Source organism: Gossypium hirsutum, chromosome A01, assembly GCF_007990345.1.
Source record: "Gossypium hirsutum isolate 1008001.06 chromosome A01, Gossypium_hirsutum_v2.1, whole genome shotgun sequence".
Taxonomy (NCBI): domain Eukaryota; kingdom Viridiplantae; phylum Streptophyta; class Magnoliopsida; order Malvales; family Malvaceae; genus Gossypium; species Gossypium hirsutum.
In genome coordinates this window covers 3,203,735-3,221,609 of record NC_053424.1, presented here as the reverse complement: position 1 = coordinate 3,221,609, position 17,875 = coordinate 3,203,735, and the positions used below count along the sequence as shown (strand labels likewise).

Sequence of the window (17,875 nt, the reverse complement as noted above, 5' to 3'; positions counted from 1 at the left end):
ATTCATCTGAGCTTGAGGGTTTGTCCGAAATGTGGGATATTTTGGATAAAGATATAAATTCAATAAAATAAGTTTGGACAAAAGATAAGACCCGTTTTCTAAATAGGTTAGGTCCTGAGTAGATTTTTTGGTTCGGGCCTGGCTCGAATAACCTAAACTTAGATTTTTTGGTTCGGGCCTAGCTCGAATAACCTAAACTTTCTTTTTTGCTCTTGTTGCTATCATTTCATTATTATATTACTAATTATTTTATTATTAATGTTTGGATATTGTATAATTATTATTTTATTATTAATTTTGTTATTATTTTAGAGACATTTACTTGATAAGTTACAATTTTATTATTACTAATGTAGGAGAACTTAAGTTCAAATATATTGGAACGTATTATTTTCCTATTTATGAGTTATATTAATATATATATATAACAAACTAAAATTCAACCAAATTTAATAAAATTGAATAAAATTTATTTAACCTAAACTTATAATAATAAATATTTAAAAATATTTAACCTAAAAAAACAGCATAAATTTAAAGCCAGAAAAAAACTAATAAAGTTAAAATAAAAAAGAATATCCTAATAATAAATAAATACACATCGTCATCACTAATATTGACTTGAGAAAAAAAGAATTTCAAGGAAAAAAAAACCTATTTCATTAACAATGAAATAATCCAGCACAGATCTTATTTCCACCAAACCCTATTTGCAAAGGGTTTTTGCTTTTTAAACCTCGAATTTGTATTTTTGCCCTTTCTCTTTTAATTCCTTTCTTTCATTCCTTTTTTCGATTTTAAAAAATAAACGTCAGATCGAAGATTCAGTTAAATTATCAAGTTTTTTTTCCCTGGGTTTTCCATATCGAGTAGTAATTTTGAATTGTTGATAAAATGGATGCTTCTAAGAATCTTAAGCGATTTGGCGATACTTCTACAGGTTTGATATTCGACTTTTTTTTTTCCCTTTAATTTACTCAATTTATGCTTTTAATGGGATATAAGCAACTATGGGTTTTGTTTATTAGTTTGGTTTAAGCTAAAAAAATTAGGCTGTATTGAATTTAAATGTTGAAGTCAATAATGCTTTTGGTGCATATGGAGATCTACTTGACCTTTGGCTGCATAAAGGGTTGTAATTTGCCCCCATCTCAATTATCCTATCCCTTTTTCATTTCCAAGGGGGTGAACTCTCAAGTTCTAGGCATACAGTATAAGTGGCTTTTGTGGTGGCGCATAGTGGATTAGATTGTTGTTTGCTTGCTGTTTGGTTTTAAGGGAAAGTAAAAAATAACCTTTTTTCCTCCCATGATTGTGTTTATCCTTTGTTTTCTGGTGAAAAAGATGTATTAATGTTTGTTTGAGTTGATTTTCATGTCTCCATCTATCTCATCTTTATGTTGTGAGTTCATTTCTGGTTGAAGTGTGCATGTTTAGTAAACTTGACTTTTTCTATGATGCAGGAGATGCAGTATTTGATGCGTCACAGTATGCATTTTTGGAAAAGATGTTCTTGAGGAGGTCGAATTGGGGGGATTAGATGACGAGGAGGAGGATATACCTGCAGTCGGACTTGAGGATGAGGAGGAGTTTTTGTTTGATAGAGATGAGGTTAATATTCTTGTTCTTTTAAGTTCTCTTTCCTGTTTCAATTATTATTGCAAATTTATGCAATGCAGGACAAAAGCAATGATTAGTTGTTTGAAAAGAAAATCGTTCCCTTTGGAAATCATGCTGAAATATAATCCTTTTGGAGTGATTCTGTGTTTTTTTTTCCCTCTATTTTTCCTGAACAGAGGGATGCCACTACATTTAATTAGTGGTTGGCATGCTATTCTATTTATGGAGAAAAAACCCTGTGGGAGCTCATAGTATATATTTATTTATCCATGCATGACATTGTAAACCTTGTTATCTCTATTTGTTAGTTACAGTGTATCCATCTTGATTTGGGCTGTTTTCTGAGCTTAATTATTTGTCTCTTTGTATCTTGGTCTTCACAATGAGAGGTAACTCTTGTGCACTCTTAAAGAAAATTGTATTGTACAACTATATTATTTTCTTATTTATGTGTTATATTAATATATATATAACAAACTAAAATTCAACCAAATTTAATAAAATTGAATAAAATTTATTTAACCTAAACTTATAATAATAAATATTCAAAAATATTTAACCAAAAAAAACAGCATAAATTTAAAGCCAGAAAAAAACTAATAAAGTTAAAAAAAAAAAGAATATCCTAATAATACATAATTACCCATCGTCATCACTTCTTTAGGGTTCCTTTCTTAAATTTGTCTCAATAATATTGACTTTCTTAAAAATATGTTTAAAATCTTAAGATATTGTTAATAAATTAAAAACGTTTTAACTTTTATTTGATTTTTTTTTCAAATCTTTTTACTTGATTAGAATTTTTTATACTAATATAATGATAAAATTAAAATATGCTAAAAAAATTAAGGTATAAATTTTAAAATTAAATTTAATAAATTTAAATATTTCAACTAATAGACATGAAATATTTTCTTCCAAAATAATGGATGACAAAATTAAATAAACTTTTTACCCTGGGTTGGGCTTGGGCAAAGACTTGTGTTGCCCTTGGGCCTAAATTAGATAAATTTTCAAATATTTTTGTTTGAAATTTATTGTAAAATATAAAAATATTACTATAAATTAATATTTTTAATACTTTATTGTTCTTTAAAAGGAATAAATATCAAAATTATATATAACTTTGATTTAATGTGCATTTTAATATATTAACTTTGATTGGATGCAATTATATACATAAAACTTTAACTGTAGTTCAAATGCATATATGAAACTTTAATTTTTCATTCAATCATACACATTTAAAGAAATAGATATATCAATTATTTTTATATTGGATAAATATAATTATTTATATACGTAGTATAAAAATATGAAATGATGTTATACTAATAATTATGTTAGTAATTTGCGAGAATTGAATCATATCAAAATTTCATAAAATCAAAGTTTATGTACAAATTTGAGACTTATCACTTTTTAAAATAACGATATGAGTTATTTGAATAGTTTATGCTGAGCTAAGCCCAAGCCCAAATATGGAAATTTTTAAATTCAGACTTTGGATCGGTTCATGGACATGTTTATGTATCAAATGTTTACAAAATAAATTACTTTAATTAAAAATAAACTTCTCATTAAGTTCTTTTTTCACTTTTCAAAATCATTTTATTTATAAAACGTTGAAAAATTTGTACGAAAAAGTTTAATAAAAATAAACATATTTTAAAAATACGCCCAATCAATTTGTGCAATGCATTGGTTTTTTGAAGTTTTATTGTGATTAGAATTAAAAATGTTCTAAAAATTTCAAGTATTAATATGAACATGCATACATGGTTATTGTATAAATTTATGTGTGTATGTGTGTGAAAATATATGATATATATATAGATGTAAATCAATGCTATGTTGGATTGGACAAGCTAAACGGAGAAGTGATTGAGATATCAAATCAGTTAAATCACGGACTGTTATGGACTAGTTGAATAAACAAATAAATTGATTGAACCAAATTTTTTTACTTTTTAAAATTTTTAATTAAACCGATAATATTAGTTAAACTAACAAATTAATGACCTGATCGATTCAACTATCAATCCAATTCTAAAACTGATATAAATTAAGTAGAAAAGATTTTGATATTTTGGTTGAAAATGTTGACACTTTGATGAATTCTTCACAAGTCGCACCAGTTTTAAAGGCTTAGAAAGAGATGCGTGAGGTTGATTCTAACCTTCAAATCCTAAACCAATGACAACAAATTTAGGGTGAGTTTAGATAAATGATACAATTACATATAATTAGTGTAAAAACAACAGTGACAATATGATTAGACATTATAGTATGAGACACAAAATAAGTTAAACGCACCTCACCGCCCATTCAAACCTACCCTTAAAATTGGTGACATCTTTTGTTTATCTATATCTATACTGATTGAGTTGATGTCACGAGAATAGCAATATGGACTTTATAATAAGTATAGATGATATTTAATTTAGTCCATTTTTAACCAAATATATTTGCATGTTTGAATGAAGTCTACAAATAGTTCAAATATGCAATTGGTTCCAAAAATAGAAATATATCATGAAGAAAGATATGCAATGGGTTCTCAAAAGTATATAACATGAAGAACAACATGCAATATAGGTTCTAAAAATGTTATCAATATGTAGAGAATCTCATCATCTTCTTCGGCTGTCCCGGTAATCCTCTTCGCTTTCTTTATCCTTTAAGAAGCCTAGAAACGCGAGGAATCCGAAAAGGAAGAATCCACCTGACCAGTTGCCCCCACCACCTCTCCCGCCACCTCCACCACCATCATCGTCACGGGGAGGAAATCCTGAATCACCATCATCTAGCTGCAGTGACTTCTCCTTTGCTGCATTTCAATACATGATGTTAGCTACGCTTTCTTTAAAATTATATGGTATTCAAGCCAGTTGGATATATGATATATCCCACCATAGGAAAGGAAGTTCCTTAGGGCCAGGGATCTATCCCTGTCACCTGAAGGCTTAGGTGTTCATCACCAGGACAATAGTACATCGAAACTACAGAAAAAAGTAACAAAAGAATTGCTAAGAGCTCATAGTGATACGTTTATCACACGAATAAGATTTTCGCTAAAGAGGGGCAGTAGAGAAACTAGAAACCAAAAAAGGGACATTGTCAATGCTTCTAGCCAACAAGCAGCATCTGGATTCTAATGTACCGAAATCAAACATTGGTCATCCCTACTAAAGATGGAGCACGAAAGTGCAAGCATCAACACGGTGAGACTTAAGTTTCCAAAACTAGTATGAGATGATACATGACCTATCAGTCATTCTGGCAAAATCAGTTTAACCCACCGTGACCTTCCTACCCACAAATCAAACCTAAGTTAGGGTGCCTAAAGTCGAACTAGAAAATCACGAAAAGGAATACATCTAATGAATATTGACAAACTGCTGAAAAGAGAGTATGTGTTTGTTCTTACAATGAACAGGAGCTTGGGTGATCGTTGGTGCCTCACGAGTAACAGTTTGAGTTTGTCCTGATGCACTGCAAGTTGCGTTCTGCTGGAAAAAAGGAAACCAGAATCAGAAACTCTGAATTCCAATATCATTAAAAATCGAGTATAAGCATGCACAAAGTGCACACAGAGCCATAACATACGTGCACACATGTAATGATTTGTTTCACTAAATCTAATACCAGGATTTAATACCGTTTAATATTGACAAAAAGATGAGCAACAATTCTCAATTTCTTCTGTAAAAATAAAAGTAAGCGATTAGTTATGGCGACAAAACGTACCAAAGCAGTTGCGGTGCATGCAATGGATGAAGATTGTTTTCTACTTCTTCCTACCCTAGGTTGTGATTGCAAGCCAAGTTCCCTTGGCTTAATCCGATTCGGAATTCTAACTGAGCCACAACGGCTACTGCATTCAATTCGTGACTCTAATCGATGTCCTGCCGAAAACCAATAGCAAATTTTATCATCATTAATCTAAGAAAAATTGAATGAATAATAAAATAAAGTTCCAAGAAAAATACCGGTAGATAATGAAGGCCGCAAGGGAGCAGTAACACTAGGAGCCAGCATTTTGCAAATAGCTACAACAAAGGCTATTCAAATAAGAACAAACCCTGAAAAATATATGAAAGATTGCATTGTTAGATAAAATTTCAACGTTTAAAACAATGAAACCCCATCAAAATTATCTCATTTCTAACCAAAAAACAAATGAACATGTAGGGATTAATAATTAACAACCCTATAGAGGCTAAAAGAACACAAAAGAAACTGAAATAAAAATGACCCAATTATTTTTTATGATTCTCAACAACAAAAACAACCTCAAAAGGGATAATTAAATCCAAATTAATAATTAAATCCAAATTAAATTGACATCCATGGAATTCAATACAAGTCACGGGAATTTAAATAGCGGTCCGATACCGCTATATCGGCCACTATATAATGGTAGCCACATAGTCCGAAACCGCAATAAGTTGGTGTGAATTTTTTAAAAATTCACGACTACAGTACCTACAGTGACCGCAATACCGCAATAGCATCCGTTATCTGCGACCGCCACAAACGCAACGCAAGCAGACCACCACAAACGCAACCCAACTAAAAATATGGTCGCCTCCGCAATTTAAATCCCTAAATACAACAGCAATTAAAGGAGAAACAAAAAGAACTTGGAACCTTGAAGAAGGTGCTGGGTAGGAGAAAACTGGAGAAAGCAAAGGAAGATGCCGACTTTAAGAAAGGGACGAGAAGAACTGGGAAATGGAAACCCCTAGTCAAGGAAGAAGGAGAAGAACAGGGCTCAAATAAATGCCGTAAAATCCTGCCGACTTTAAAGGCTGGTTTTTTTGTAGAGACGTGGGCGTGTGGAGAACTATAAAACTTGGGCACGGCGATTGCATAGCCCAATTAATTTTGTATTTGGATTAGGCCTAAATTCAAATATAAAATGAATTCATCAAATAAAATTCATTATTTCAAATTTTGATCGAGTTGATGTTACTCTTAATCGGTCTTAATTAGACTTGATCATAGATCAAGCAATCCATCCGAGCTTGAGGGTTTGTCCAAAATATGAGATATTTTGGGTAAAAATATAAGTTCAACGAAATGAGCTTAGACAAAAAATAAGACTCGTTTTCTAAATAGATTAGGCCCCGAGTAGATTTTTTAGTTCGGGCCTAACTCGAATAACCTAAACTTTCTTTTTTGCTCATGTTGCTATCATTTCATTATTATATTACTAATTATTTTATTATTAATGTTTGGATATTGTATAATTATTATTTTATTGTTAATTTTATTATTATTTTTGAGACATTTACTTGATAAGTTGTAATTATATTATTGCTAATGTAGGAAAACTTTAGTCCAAGTATATTTAAGCGTATTCTACTTTTATTTATGGGTCATATTAATATATATATATATATATATAACAAACTAAAATTCAACCAAATTTAATAAAATTGAATAAAATTTATTTAACCTAAACTTATAATAATAAATATTCAAAAATATTTAAGCTAAAAAAACAGCATAAATTTAAAGCCAGAAAAAAACTAATAAAGTTAAAATAAAAAAGAATATCCTAATAATAAATAATTACCCATCGTCATCACTTCTTTAGGGTTCCTTTCTTAAATTTGTCTCAATAATATTGACTTGAGAAAAAAAGAATACCAAGGAAAAAAAAACCTATTTCATTAACAATGAAATAATCCAGCACAGATCTTATCTCCACCAAACCCTATTTGCAAAGGGTTTTTGCTTTTTAAACCTCAAATTTGTATTTTTGCCCTTTCTCTTTTAATTCTTTTCTTTCATTCCTTTTTTCGATTTTAAAAAATAAACGTCAGATCGAAGATTCAGTTAAATTATCAAGTTTTTTTCCCTGGGTTTTCCATATCGAGTAGTAATTTTGAATTGTTGATAAAATGGATGCTTCTGAGAATCTTAAACGATTTGGCGATACTTCTACAGGTTTGATATTCGACTTTTTTTTCCCTTTAATTTACTCAATTTATGCTTTTAATGGTATATAAGCAACTATGGGTTTTGCTTATTAGTTTGGTTTAAGCTAAAAAAATTAGGCTGTATTGAATTTAAATGTTGAAGTCAATAATGCTTTTGGTGCATATGGAGACCTACTTGACCTTTGGCTGCATGAAGGGTTGTAATTTGCCCCCATCTCAATTATCCTATCCCTTTTTCATTTCCAAGGGGGTGAACTCTCAAGTTCTAGGCATACAGTACAAGTGGCTTTTGTGGTGGCGCATAGTGGATTAGATTGTTGTTTGCTTGCTGTTTGGTTTTAAGGGAAAGTAAAAAATAACCTTTTTTCCTCCCATGATTGTGTTTATCCTTTGTTTTCTGGTGAAAAAGATGTATTAATGTTTGTTTCAGTTGATTTTCTTGTCTCCATCTATCTCATCTTTATGTTGTGAGTTCATTTCTGGTTGAAGTGTGCATGTTTAGTAAACTTGACTTTTTCTATGATGCAGGAGATGCAGTATTTGATGCGTCACAGTATGCATTTTTTGGAAAAGATGTTCTTGAGGAGGTCGAATTGGGGGGATTAGATGACGAGGAGGAGGATATACCTGCGGTCGGACTTGAGGATGAGGAGGAGTTTTTGTTTGATAGAGATGAGGTTAATATTCTTGTTCTTTTAAGTTCTCTTTCCTGTTTCAATTATTATTGCAAATTTATGCAATGCAGGACAAAAGCAATGATTAGTTGTTTGAAAAGAAAATCGTTCCCTTTGGAAATCATGCTGAAATATAATCCTTTTGGAGTGATTCTGTGTTTTTTTTCCCTCTATTTTTCCTGAACAGAGGGATGCCACTACATTTAATTAGTGGTTGGCATGCTATTCTATTTATGGAGAAAAAACCCTGTGGGAGCTCATAGTATATATTTATTTATCCATGCATGACATTGTAAACCTTGTTATCTCTATTTGTTAGTTACAGTGTATCCATCTTGATTTGGGCTGTTTTCTGAACTTAATTATTTGTCTCTTTGTATCTTGGTCTTCACAATGAGAGGTAACTCTTGTGCACTCTTAAAGAAAATTGTACTGTACAAATTGCAGTGTTTCTGTGGCTTAGTTATCCTATCAATAAAATTGTATTCTACATTTGAATAGATTTTGGAGATTGTGTTAGTTGTACTTCGTTGCATTTCATGCTTCCCAAAGCAAACGATAGTTTGTGGAGGTTCCCTTCTCCCCCTTCCTAAGTATCTGCCATGTTCTTGATTTGCTGATTCCTTATCATAAGACCTCTTTCCTGAGAATGATAAGGATATTTGAGTTTACAACTTCTATTGTTGTATGAAGCCTTCTTGATGGAATCAGTTTTGTGGGATGCTTTATGCCCGTCGTGCAAAATTTTTTTGCGAAAACTCATTCCCAATTGCTAGATAGAGAAGATTGCCCCTTTTCCCCGTTGGAGTTTCCCCCTCATTTCAGTCTCTTTGACTGCTGAGGCTTAGAGGCAGTTCTATTCACTTCTTAGGCACTGTACTGTTAATATCTTTTTAAAAAATGAATCTGTAACTGGTATCCAGTTATCCACACAAATTTGATTGGCTATGCTAATGGATTTTAAAAGTTGGATCAATTATGGGTGTAAGAAAGTTAGTCTTCTTGTATGTCTCTGGAAGGATATGCAGTTTCAACTAGTGAGTTAATTGCTGAAATTTATTCGTATCAGTAATATTAGCATGTTCTATTTCTGTTGGAGTAGCTCAAGTCTGATGAGATGCAAGTCGCACTAACAAATGGAGAGAACCAAAAAGGAGAGGAAAATGTTCTCTTCCTCTCCTGGTTCTCTCTGTGGTCTTGTGAACCTCAAACTTTTATATGGTTAAAATTTCATGTTTTAATCTAGAATTTCATCACTCTAGGTGTTTTTGGGTACATCTGACTAACTAATATTCAAGTTTATTGTTGGAATTCCTTAAATTAAGCAGATTTTTTACCTTAGTTCTAGGAATTTCCTTGTATTATTAGCCATAATCAAATTACTAATTTTTAGGGATAGGCTAATTTCTAGAGATTATTTCCTTTTTATTTTTCCTGCTATTCTTTAAAAGGCAATAGTCAGATTAGAAAAAATAAGAATAATTCTTCTTCCTAAACTTGTTCATGGTATCAGAGCATTAGGAATTCAGTTGATCCTGCTCTTTCTTCTCTTTTCTTGTTCTGTTTTCTCTGTTAGAAACCCTACTCCCATGGGTGACACCGAAAATTCCTCTGAGACTCTTCATAAACTTCGGCTAACCAAAACTCAACTTGAGGCTCTTCATAAACTACTCAGGACTCCTACAGCCAGTGGGTCACTAGCTATTCAAGGTGCTGCTTTAAATACTGCGCACGAACCTATCACAACTTTCTGGATACTAGACTCGGGTGCATCCGACCACATGACAGGTAATCTAAGTTTGTTTCACACCTATTTACCTTGTCATGATCACTCTCGGATTCGTATAGCTGATGGATCTTACTCGCTGGTTTGCAACCCAACAGTCCAACTTCAGAAAGTAGATCAAGAACATACTTTCTTTGAGAGATTGAAATACCTGCCTTTGACCTTGCTATCTCCATTCCTAGAAAATATCGAAGATTCCCCAAGTCTTTAAGTTGAAACTCATGACTTAAGAACTCTTTTAGTCTTTCAATTTCAATAGAATCATCCCCTGTCAATATTATGTCATCTACATAGACAATGAGAATATAGCACTTCCCATTATCCTAGTGTTTGTAGAATAAGGTGTGATCAGCTTGACCTTGAGTATAATGTCTACTAGTCATGGCTTTGGCAAAACGATTAAACCGAGCCCTAGGGGATTGCTTTAGTCCATACAAGGACTTCTTCAACTTGCATACTTGGCCCTTGCTTCCTTCGAATCCAGGCGGAAAATCCATGTAGACTTCTTCGTTTAATTCTCCATTGAGAAAAGCGTTCTTTACATCCAATTGGATCAAAGGCCATTGTAAGTTGACAGCAATTGAGAGAAGCACTCGAATAGTATTCAATTTGGCCACCGGTGCAAATGTTTCCTCATAGTCCAACCCATATGTTTGAGTGAAACCCCTGGCCACAAGTCTAGCCTTGTATCGATCAATGCTCCCATCTGGTTTAAATTTTGTGGTGAAAATCCACTTACAACCCACTGTCTTCTTCCCAGTAGGTAGTTTAGATATTTCCCAAGTTCCATTGTCTTCAAGAGCCTTTATTTCTTCCAACACAGCTTGCCTCCATTTGGTTGACTTAAGAGCCTCTTCTATGTTTTTTGGAGTTTCTATAGAGTCAACATTAGAAACAATGGCATTGTAGGATTTAGACAAGTTTCCATAGGATACAAACCGAGAAATGGGATGTTGAGTGCAGCTCCTAGTGCCCTTTCTTACTGCAATTGGAAGATAGATGGAAGATGAAGGAGGTGAAACTTCTTCCTCAAGACAGTCCTCGGGTAAAGATGGCATTGGCACTGCTGTTTCTGTTTCAGGCAGCTGATGTCTCCGAGAGTATACACGAAGCCCCTGAGTTTTTTCTTGTTGTTTTTCAGAATGAGTGGGCTGTTTTTCTTCATTAGTATGGTTAATCACCCTTGTTTCTTGTTGCTCAAGGTCTCATCTTCACTAAGTATCTCCCCCTGAAGATGAGAGGCTGAAAAATATGGCTCGTTTTCGAAGAAAGTAACATCAAGGGACACAAACATCCGGTGTAAGGTTGAAGAGTAGCACTTGTACCCTTTTTGTGTAGGTGAGTAACCAATAAAGACACAAGTGTGGGCTCTAGGATCAAGTTTAGATTGGTTAGGTTGATGGTTGTGGACAAATGCTTTGCAACCAAATGTTTTGGTTGGGAGATTAGGAACACGAAACAAGGGAAAATTTTTTGAAGAGTATGTAAAGGTGTTTGAAAGTTTAATACCTTAGATGGGAGTCGGTTTGTAAGATAACAAGCAGTGAGGACAGCTTCTCCCCATAAATACTTTGGTACACCCATAGTAAACATAAGAGCACGAGCCACGGCTACAAGGTGTCTATTTTTCCTCTCGGAAACCCCGTTTTGTTGAGGGGTGTCAGGACAAGAACTTTGATGTATGATTCCTTGCTCAGAAAGATAAGGACTTAGGATAGAATTAAAGTACTCTCTCCCATTATCAGTTCTAAGGGTGTGAATATTTGAATTGAACTGGGTTCGAATCATTGAATGAAAATATTTGAAGACTCTAGAGACTTAGGATTTTTCTTTAAGGAGATAGATCCAACAAACTCTAGTGTGGTCATCAATGAAAGTTATGAACCACCTAGCCCCTGTGATGTTTTTTACTCGACTGGCTCCCCATAGATCACTGTGGATTAAAGAGAAAGGTTGAGATTGAACATAAGGTTTCAAAGGATAAGGGACACGAGTGTGTTTAGACAGTTGGCAAACTTCACAGTTCAATCAACTTATTATCTTATTTAGAAATAGTAGAGGAAACAATTTCTTCAAGTACATGAAATTTGGGTGTCCTAGTCTACGGTGCTATAGCATGATAGAATCTTCTTTTGATGTAGATAAGGCCATCCCTTCTTGTGAACTGTTTTTGTTCCAAACATATAAGCCATCATCAACCTACAAGACAACAAGTAGCAGACGTGTTAACCAAAAGCTTGAGCAGAAAAATGTTCAAAGAAATTATGGGCAAGCTGGGTTTGATTAACATCTACACTCCAGCTTGAGGGGGAGTGTTGGAATTCCTTAAATTAAGCAGATTTTCTACCTTAGTTCTAGGAATTTCGTTGTACTATTAGCCATAATCAAATTACTAATTTTTAGGGATAGGCTAATTTCTAGAGATTATTTCCTTTTTATTTTTCCTGCTATTCTTTAAAAGGCTATAGTCAGATTAGAAAAAATAAGAATAATTCTTCTTCCTAAACTTGTTCACTTATCATATTCATAGATGATTTTATTAGAATAACTGCGTGCTAGCTACTTCATCTAATATCTCTTCGTATTTTCAGGGTGAAGTTTTGAGATCCTTATCGGATGTTGATGATCTTACTAATACATTTTCAAAGGTTAGTCCACTGCATAATTACTGTGTCTTGCAACCAGTGAAATGGTCAAAGATCTTTTCCTCTCTTGAGGATTAGCTTCTAATTTAATCTTTTAACTAGTTTATGTCTTTTGATATTTTCATGGAGCTGAAACAAAATTTCCTTTCAACTGTTATAATATAATATACTAATAATGGATTTTTTGAGAGTTCAATCATGCAGAAGTGTGGTGCCCCTGAACCACAATTACTGTTAGCTTTAAGACCTTATCCATTCTGAGTGAATTAAAGTGATGAAACCTCAGCATGTCACTGAAGCACCTACTTTTGAGCTTGTATCTTTCTGGTTTCTTAAGATATACAAGAAATACAAGAAATACAAGAAATGCTTTACCAACTCCTTTTGCAAATCATCTGCTAGTGTTCTAACAGGATTGATCCTCCAAATTTTTATTGTAACTTTTAAGTAATGGCACTAGCATTAAGCTACCAGAATCTTTGCTTGCTGCCTTAGTTTTTATGAAGTTCATCAGAGACATCAATTTGCTATTAAATTGCATCTCCTTGATTCCTCCTAGATCAAATCTTTGGACTATAAGTAAATCATAAAGGACAAAGTTCCTATTGTTTTTTTTTTTTGTTCTTAAATCATAATTCACCAGTGGGTTGTATTGGATATGCATGCCTGTTTCTTGGTGGTTAGTCCCGGCCTGGCTTTAGTGGTGCTGATGCTAGCTTGTGATTTTGTTGCAGTTGAACACTGCCATTAGTGGACCAAGAGGCTCAACGATAATTGGTGATGGGGGGTCCAGACAAAGTGAGTTTATTCATCTCAGTACTGTCTTCTATCAGTCAATTGCTAATGATTGATGTTGTTTTGGTCCAATCCTTCTTGGATTGAATAACTGATGGTTTCCTATACTATAATTTTTAACTGAAGGGTCTGTATGAACTGTGTTACCCATTATTTTCACTGTTGTAAATAATAACTACTTTCTGAGACTCTACGTCATCACAGTGAAGGGACCAATTACGCAGATCAACATACCAATATTGACATTTATCATTATGTTGTTGAAGGTTCATCTGCTGCCGAATGGACACATGGGGAGGAATTTCCTCTCTGGCTTGATCAGCAGCCTCTTGAAACTGAAAGTATTCCTGATGGCAAACGCTGGTCATCACAACCATTGGCCAATTTGGATGCAAAGCATCTCTACAGGACATCCTCGTACCCTGAGCAGCAGCAGCAGCAACTACAACAACAACAACAACAACAGTACCACCAACATTTCTCTAGTGAACCAATTTTAGTTCCAAAATCTTCTTATATTTCTTACCCTCCCCCCGATGGCAGATCTCCTCAGGCGTCACCAAACCAACATTCTGGACACCTAAATATTCCTTATATGGCTGGTGGACCACAGATGGCATCTTCACCCAACCTCTCTGGCTTCCCAAATTCTCAGCTTCAACTGCCAGGCTTACACCATGGGCCAAATTATCGTGGGAATATGCCTCAATTTGCTCCCGGTCTGTCTGTCAGTAGTCAGCCGTCAAATCAATGGGGGAGCCAGCCTAAACTGTATGGAGATAATTCCAGTGTTTTGAACAATATGTTGCAACAACAGTTAACTCATCAAAATGGTTTGATTCCACCACAGTTAATGCCACAGCTGCAGTCGCACCAGCAGAGACTGCAGCATCCTGTTCAGCCTTCGTTTAGCCACTTTTCTGGGATTCAGTCACAACAATTTAATCCTCATCTCTCTCCATCCCCACCTGTAATGAACAAGGTTGAAGCTATACTAGGTATTGGTGATCTGAGAGATCAAAGAGCCAAATCAGCTCAGAAAGGTAGGCAGAGTCTACGAGGCTTTGATAGTGGGGCGCTGAAGAGTGATTTTGGATGGCCTCAGTTTACATCCAAATACATGTCAACTGATGAGATTGAGGGCATTCTTAGAATGCAGCTTGTTGCAACCCACAGTAATGACCCCTACGTGGATGATTATTACCACCAGGCTTGTCTTGCAAGAAAATCTGCTGGGGCGAAGTTGAGACATCATTTTTGTCCAACTCATCTTAGGGATCTTCCTCCCCGAGCACGTGCGAATACTGAGCCTCATGCTTTTCTCCAGGTTGATGCTCTTGGGAGGCTTCCTTTCTCTTCAATTCGCAGGCCTCGCCCTCTTCTTGAAGTTGACCCTCCAAATTCATCTGCTGTCACCAACAATGATCAGAAAGCATCTGATATTCCGCTGGAAGAGGAACCTATGCTTGCTGCTAGAGTTACTATAGAGGATGGTCTATGCCTTCTTCTTGATGTAGACGATATTGATAGATTTTTACAGTTTAATCAGTTGCAGGATGGTGGAGCTCATCTGAGACAAAGACGACAGGTTTTGTTGGAAGGGCTTGCTGCATTGCTTCAGTTGGTTGACCCACTTGGCAAGAGTGGTAATACAGATGAGCTTGCTCAGAAGGATGATCTTGTGTTTTTACGGATAGATTCCCTCCCCAAAGGCCGGAAGCTTCTTGCACGGTTCCTTCAGCTTCTTCCTCCAGGTGGTGAGCTTATGCGCATTGTCTGCATGTCCATTTTCCGTCATTTAAGGTTCTTGTTTGGAGGCCTTCCCTCTGATCCAGGAGCAGCTGAAACCACTATTAACCTTGCAAGGGTTGTTTCCTCTTGTGTTCATAGCATGGATCTTCGTGCACTTAGCGTCTGTCTTGCATCTGTGGTTTGTTCCTCTGAGCAGCCCCCGCTTCGTCCCCTTGGAAGTCCTGCTGGAGATGGAGCATCTTTTATTCTTAAGTCTGTTCTTGATAGGGCAACAAAGCTCATGACTGATTCTAGAGCTGCGGGCAATTATAATATGACTAATCTGTCCCTTTGGAAGGCCTCGTTTGATGAATTCTTTAACCTTCTTACCAAGTATTGCATAAACAAATACGACACTGTGATGCAGTCCTTGCGAATGCAGGCCAAACCAAATATGGCAATTGATGAATCAGATTCCGCCAAAGCTATTAAAAGAGAAATGCCGGTTGATCTCTTGCATGCATGTTTATCCCACCTTAATGACCAGCAGAAAAAGCAGCTTTTGGATCTCTCTCAACGGCCTATGCTTGTAGGGCAGTCATGATAGATAAGCAGTACCTATGAGAAGTTTAAATCCAAATGTGTCCAAGACGGCGACTTTGTGAAGTACACAATGGAGCAAGTGAATGCCATGTGCTGAAAGGAATTCAATTAGCCATATCGTTTTACATGATATGGCTATAATGGAGTACAGACTGGTTCAGGTGAAGTTCCAAAGATACTTTTTAAAGTAAAGGTCAATTTCCTGATTTTAGTTTTATTACTTGTGTTTTTATGCCTTTTTTATTATTATCAAAAAACATTGAAGTGGGCCTATGTGTATCATGATAGAAACTTGCTAGAAAATTTTTCTTTCCTTGGGTCCTTACCATATAGATTGGAGCTTATTTTGATGCTCTGTTGTGAAATTTGTGGTATGGGGATGTAGTTGGTTAGCATGTACAGGGTTCAATACAGATATCCCGTGTCTTGAGTATTATTTCCCAAAGGCGGGATGGATGTCTCTCTTGGAATAGTCGTCACCGTGCATTGTGGCAGACACTTATTAATCGGCACTGCAGATTGATGATGTTGGTTATAGCTTTACAGGAGGGAAGTATTGAGTATCATAGTGTTGCCTGCTGAGCTAAAATGGTCAGTTTAGCTCTCACAATGGTGACGTTGAAGCTTTTGTTTTGATCCTGCGAATTTATTGTTTGTAATCCTTCCACCCCCCCTCTTTTTATTAAAGAAAAGACTGTTTATATATTAATGCCGCATTTTGATATCAGTGTTGGTACAAAGTCTAATCCTTCTTTATAGCTTTTTTAAATGTTCCAAAGATTTTATTATAAAATTTCATTTTCGAATTCAAAATTGAAGTCAAGGAACTAACAATAAAAACAAGAATTTAGGGGCAGAATTCAGTAACCAAAAGCAAAGTGATAACGTTCACGGGTAGTGCATTAAAGTATGTTTCTATCTGAGTTGGTTTTGCATAAAATCAATTTGGATCAAATAATAATTTTTTTGAGTAATTTTGGATTAGGGTTTGAGGTAGTTTTTAATTTGGGTTAGTTTAGGTTGGGTTTGAGATATTCGGATTTACTAGTCAAGTTGTTTAGGTTGGGTTCAAAACATTATGGGTTAGTATGCGAGTTTGAGTTATTTTTAAGTTTGAACCACTTTGGATTTAAGTCATTTTCGGTTTGAGTTGGAGGAGTTTTAACTTATTGATTATTTATGTTCAGTTGGGATAGGACTTGAATTTAGATTTGTGTTAATTAAATTGAGTTTTCATGTTTTTACATGTTTTAAGTGTAATTGTAAATTTACTATGGATTTGAGCCAATACAACTCTGATCAAAACGAAATTATGAAGAAGAGTTTTAATATTTACAATTTTATTTCTAAAAACTAAAAGTAATTAATTTGTACCTTTATCTACCATCAAAGTCGGTAAGAGTTACGTCATAAAGCGAAGCCCTATTTTGAACATTATGGGTGATTAATGGTGTTTGAGTGAACATTATGGGTGATTAATGGTGTTTGAGTGAAAGCACGTCATTTTTGTGTGTTAAAATTTGAAATCTCACTATTAAGCATTGAAACAGCATTAAACATAGTAGTCATTTTTGTGTGTTAAAATTTGAAATCTCACTATTAAGCATTGAAACAGCATTAAACATAGTAGACTTATCGTTAGCATATTCTTAAACGCATAGCAATCTAACATCAACATTCGAAGCTGTTATGAAACATTATTACATCTTATCATCCTTTTTTAAGAAAAAGAAAAAAACTGGAAAAATAAATTTGGGTTGAGTTCATTTAAGTGTAAATCCTTAAAGATCCCAAATAATTCCAGGTTCTGGGAAGAGATTATGGGAAAAACTATTAGCTGCTCTGTTTTACTAGCTTTAGTATCTTGCTTTTACTTACTATCTGCCACTGCTTTAGACACCATAACACCATCAAACACCCTGAATTTGTAATATCCCAGGGTGGAGTTTTTCATTTGGGATTCTTCACCTCTACAAACAAACACATCCAATTTATAACAGCTAGAAGAACAATTCAATAACTAGGTAAGTCCAAATTTGCCTAGTTGGATCGGCTAGCTTTTATAAAAAA

The 17,875-nt window shown here is 34.5% G+C and overlaps 2 protein-coding genes across 7 annotated transcripts; one reads left to right on the top strand and one right to left on the bottom strand.

Moving 5' to 3' along the window:
• Window positions 1-611: 611 nt before the first annotated feature.
• On the top strand, window positions 612-16,532 carry LOC107932667 (protein PAT1 homolog). Of its 3 annotated transcripts, none has more exons than XM_041074238.1 (5): window positions 612-940; window positions 8,100-8,248; window positions 12,623-12,679; window positions 13,411-13,474; window positions 13,738-16,532. In XM_041074238.1, exons 1-5 carry the CDS (start codon window positions 895-897, stop codon window positions 15,804-15,806), a joined length of 2,385 nt encoding a protein of 794 aa, XP_040930172.1. In that variant the 5' UTR covers window positions 612-894; the 3' UTR covers window positions 15,807-16,532. The 3 variants fall into 3 exon arrangements, with proteins under 3 accessions (XP_040930172.1, XP_040930173.1, XP_016720212.1); XM_041074239.1 differs by lacking the exon at window positions 612-940 and adding an exon at window positions 7,198-7,578 and having other exon boundaries at window positions 8,109-8,248; XM_016864723.2 differs by lacking the exon at window positions 612-940 and adding an exon at window positions 7,198-7,578.
• On the bottom strand, window positions 4,053-6,524 carry LOC107932668 (protein FERTILITY RESTORER RF2, mitochondrial). 4 transcript variants are annotated; one of them, XM_016864726.2, is made up of 5 exons: window positions 6,109-6,524; window positions 5,613-5,705; window positions 5,371-5,528; window positions 5,051-5,129; window positions 4,053-4,450 (listed from the first exon to the last, which is right to left on the bottom strand). In XM_016864726.2, exons 2-5 carry the CDS (start codon window positions 5,659-5,661, stop codon window positions 4,254-4,256), a joined length of 483 nt encoding a protein of 160 aa, XP_016720215.2. In that variant the 5' UTR covers window positions 5,662-5,705; window positions 6,109-6,524; the 3' UTR covers window positions 4,053-4,253. The 4 variants fall into 4 exon arrangements, with proteins under 4 accessions (XP_016720215.2, XP_016720213.2, XP_016720216.2 ...); XM_016864724.2 differs by having other exon boundaries at window positions 5,051-5,132; window positions 6,109-6,507; XM_016864727.2 differs by having other exon boundaries at window positions 6,274-6,507.
• Window positions 16,533-17,875: the final 1,343 nt, after the last annotated feature.

Excerpts from the sequence above, each read along its gene's own strand:
- LOC107932667 (XM_041074238.1), top strand. The coding sequence starts at position 895 with ATGGATGCTTCTAAGAATCTTAAGCGATTTGGCGATACTTCTACAG. Across the intron at positions 8,249-12,622 it reads TTTTGTTTGATAGAGATGAG|GGTGAAGTTTTGAGATCCTT; the intron begins GTTAATATTCTT and ends TCGTATTTTCAG. Across the intron at positions 12,680-13,410 it reads TTACTAATACATTTTCAAAG|TTGAACACTGCCATTAGTGG; the intron begins GTTAGTCCACTG and ends ATTTTGTTGCAG.
- LOC107932668 (XM_016864724.2), bottom strand. The coding sequence starts at position 5,661 with ATGCTGGCTCCTAGTGTTACTGCTCCCTTGCGGCCTTCATTATCTACC. Across the intron at positions 5,529-5,612 it reads GCGGCCTTCATTATCTACCG|GACATCGATTAGAGTCACGA; the intron begins GTATTTTTCTTG and ends GGTTTTCGGCAG. Across the intron at positions 4,451-5,050 it reads CACCCAAGCTCCTGTTCATT|CAAAGGAGAAGTCACTGCAG; the intron begins GTAAGAACAAAC and ends ATTGAAATGCAG.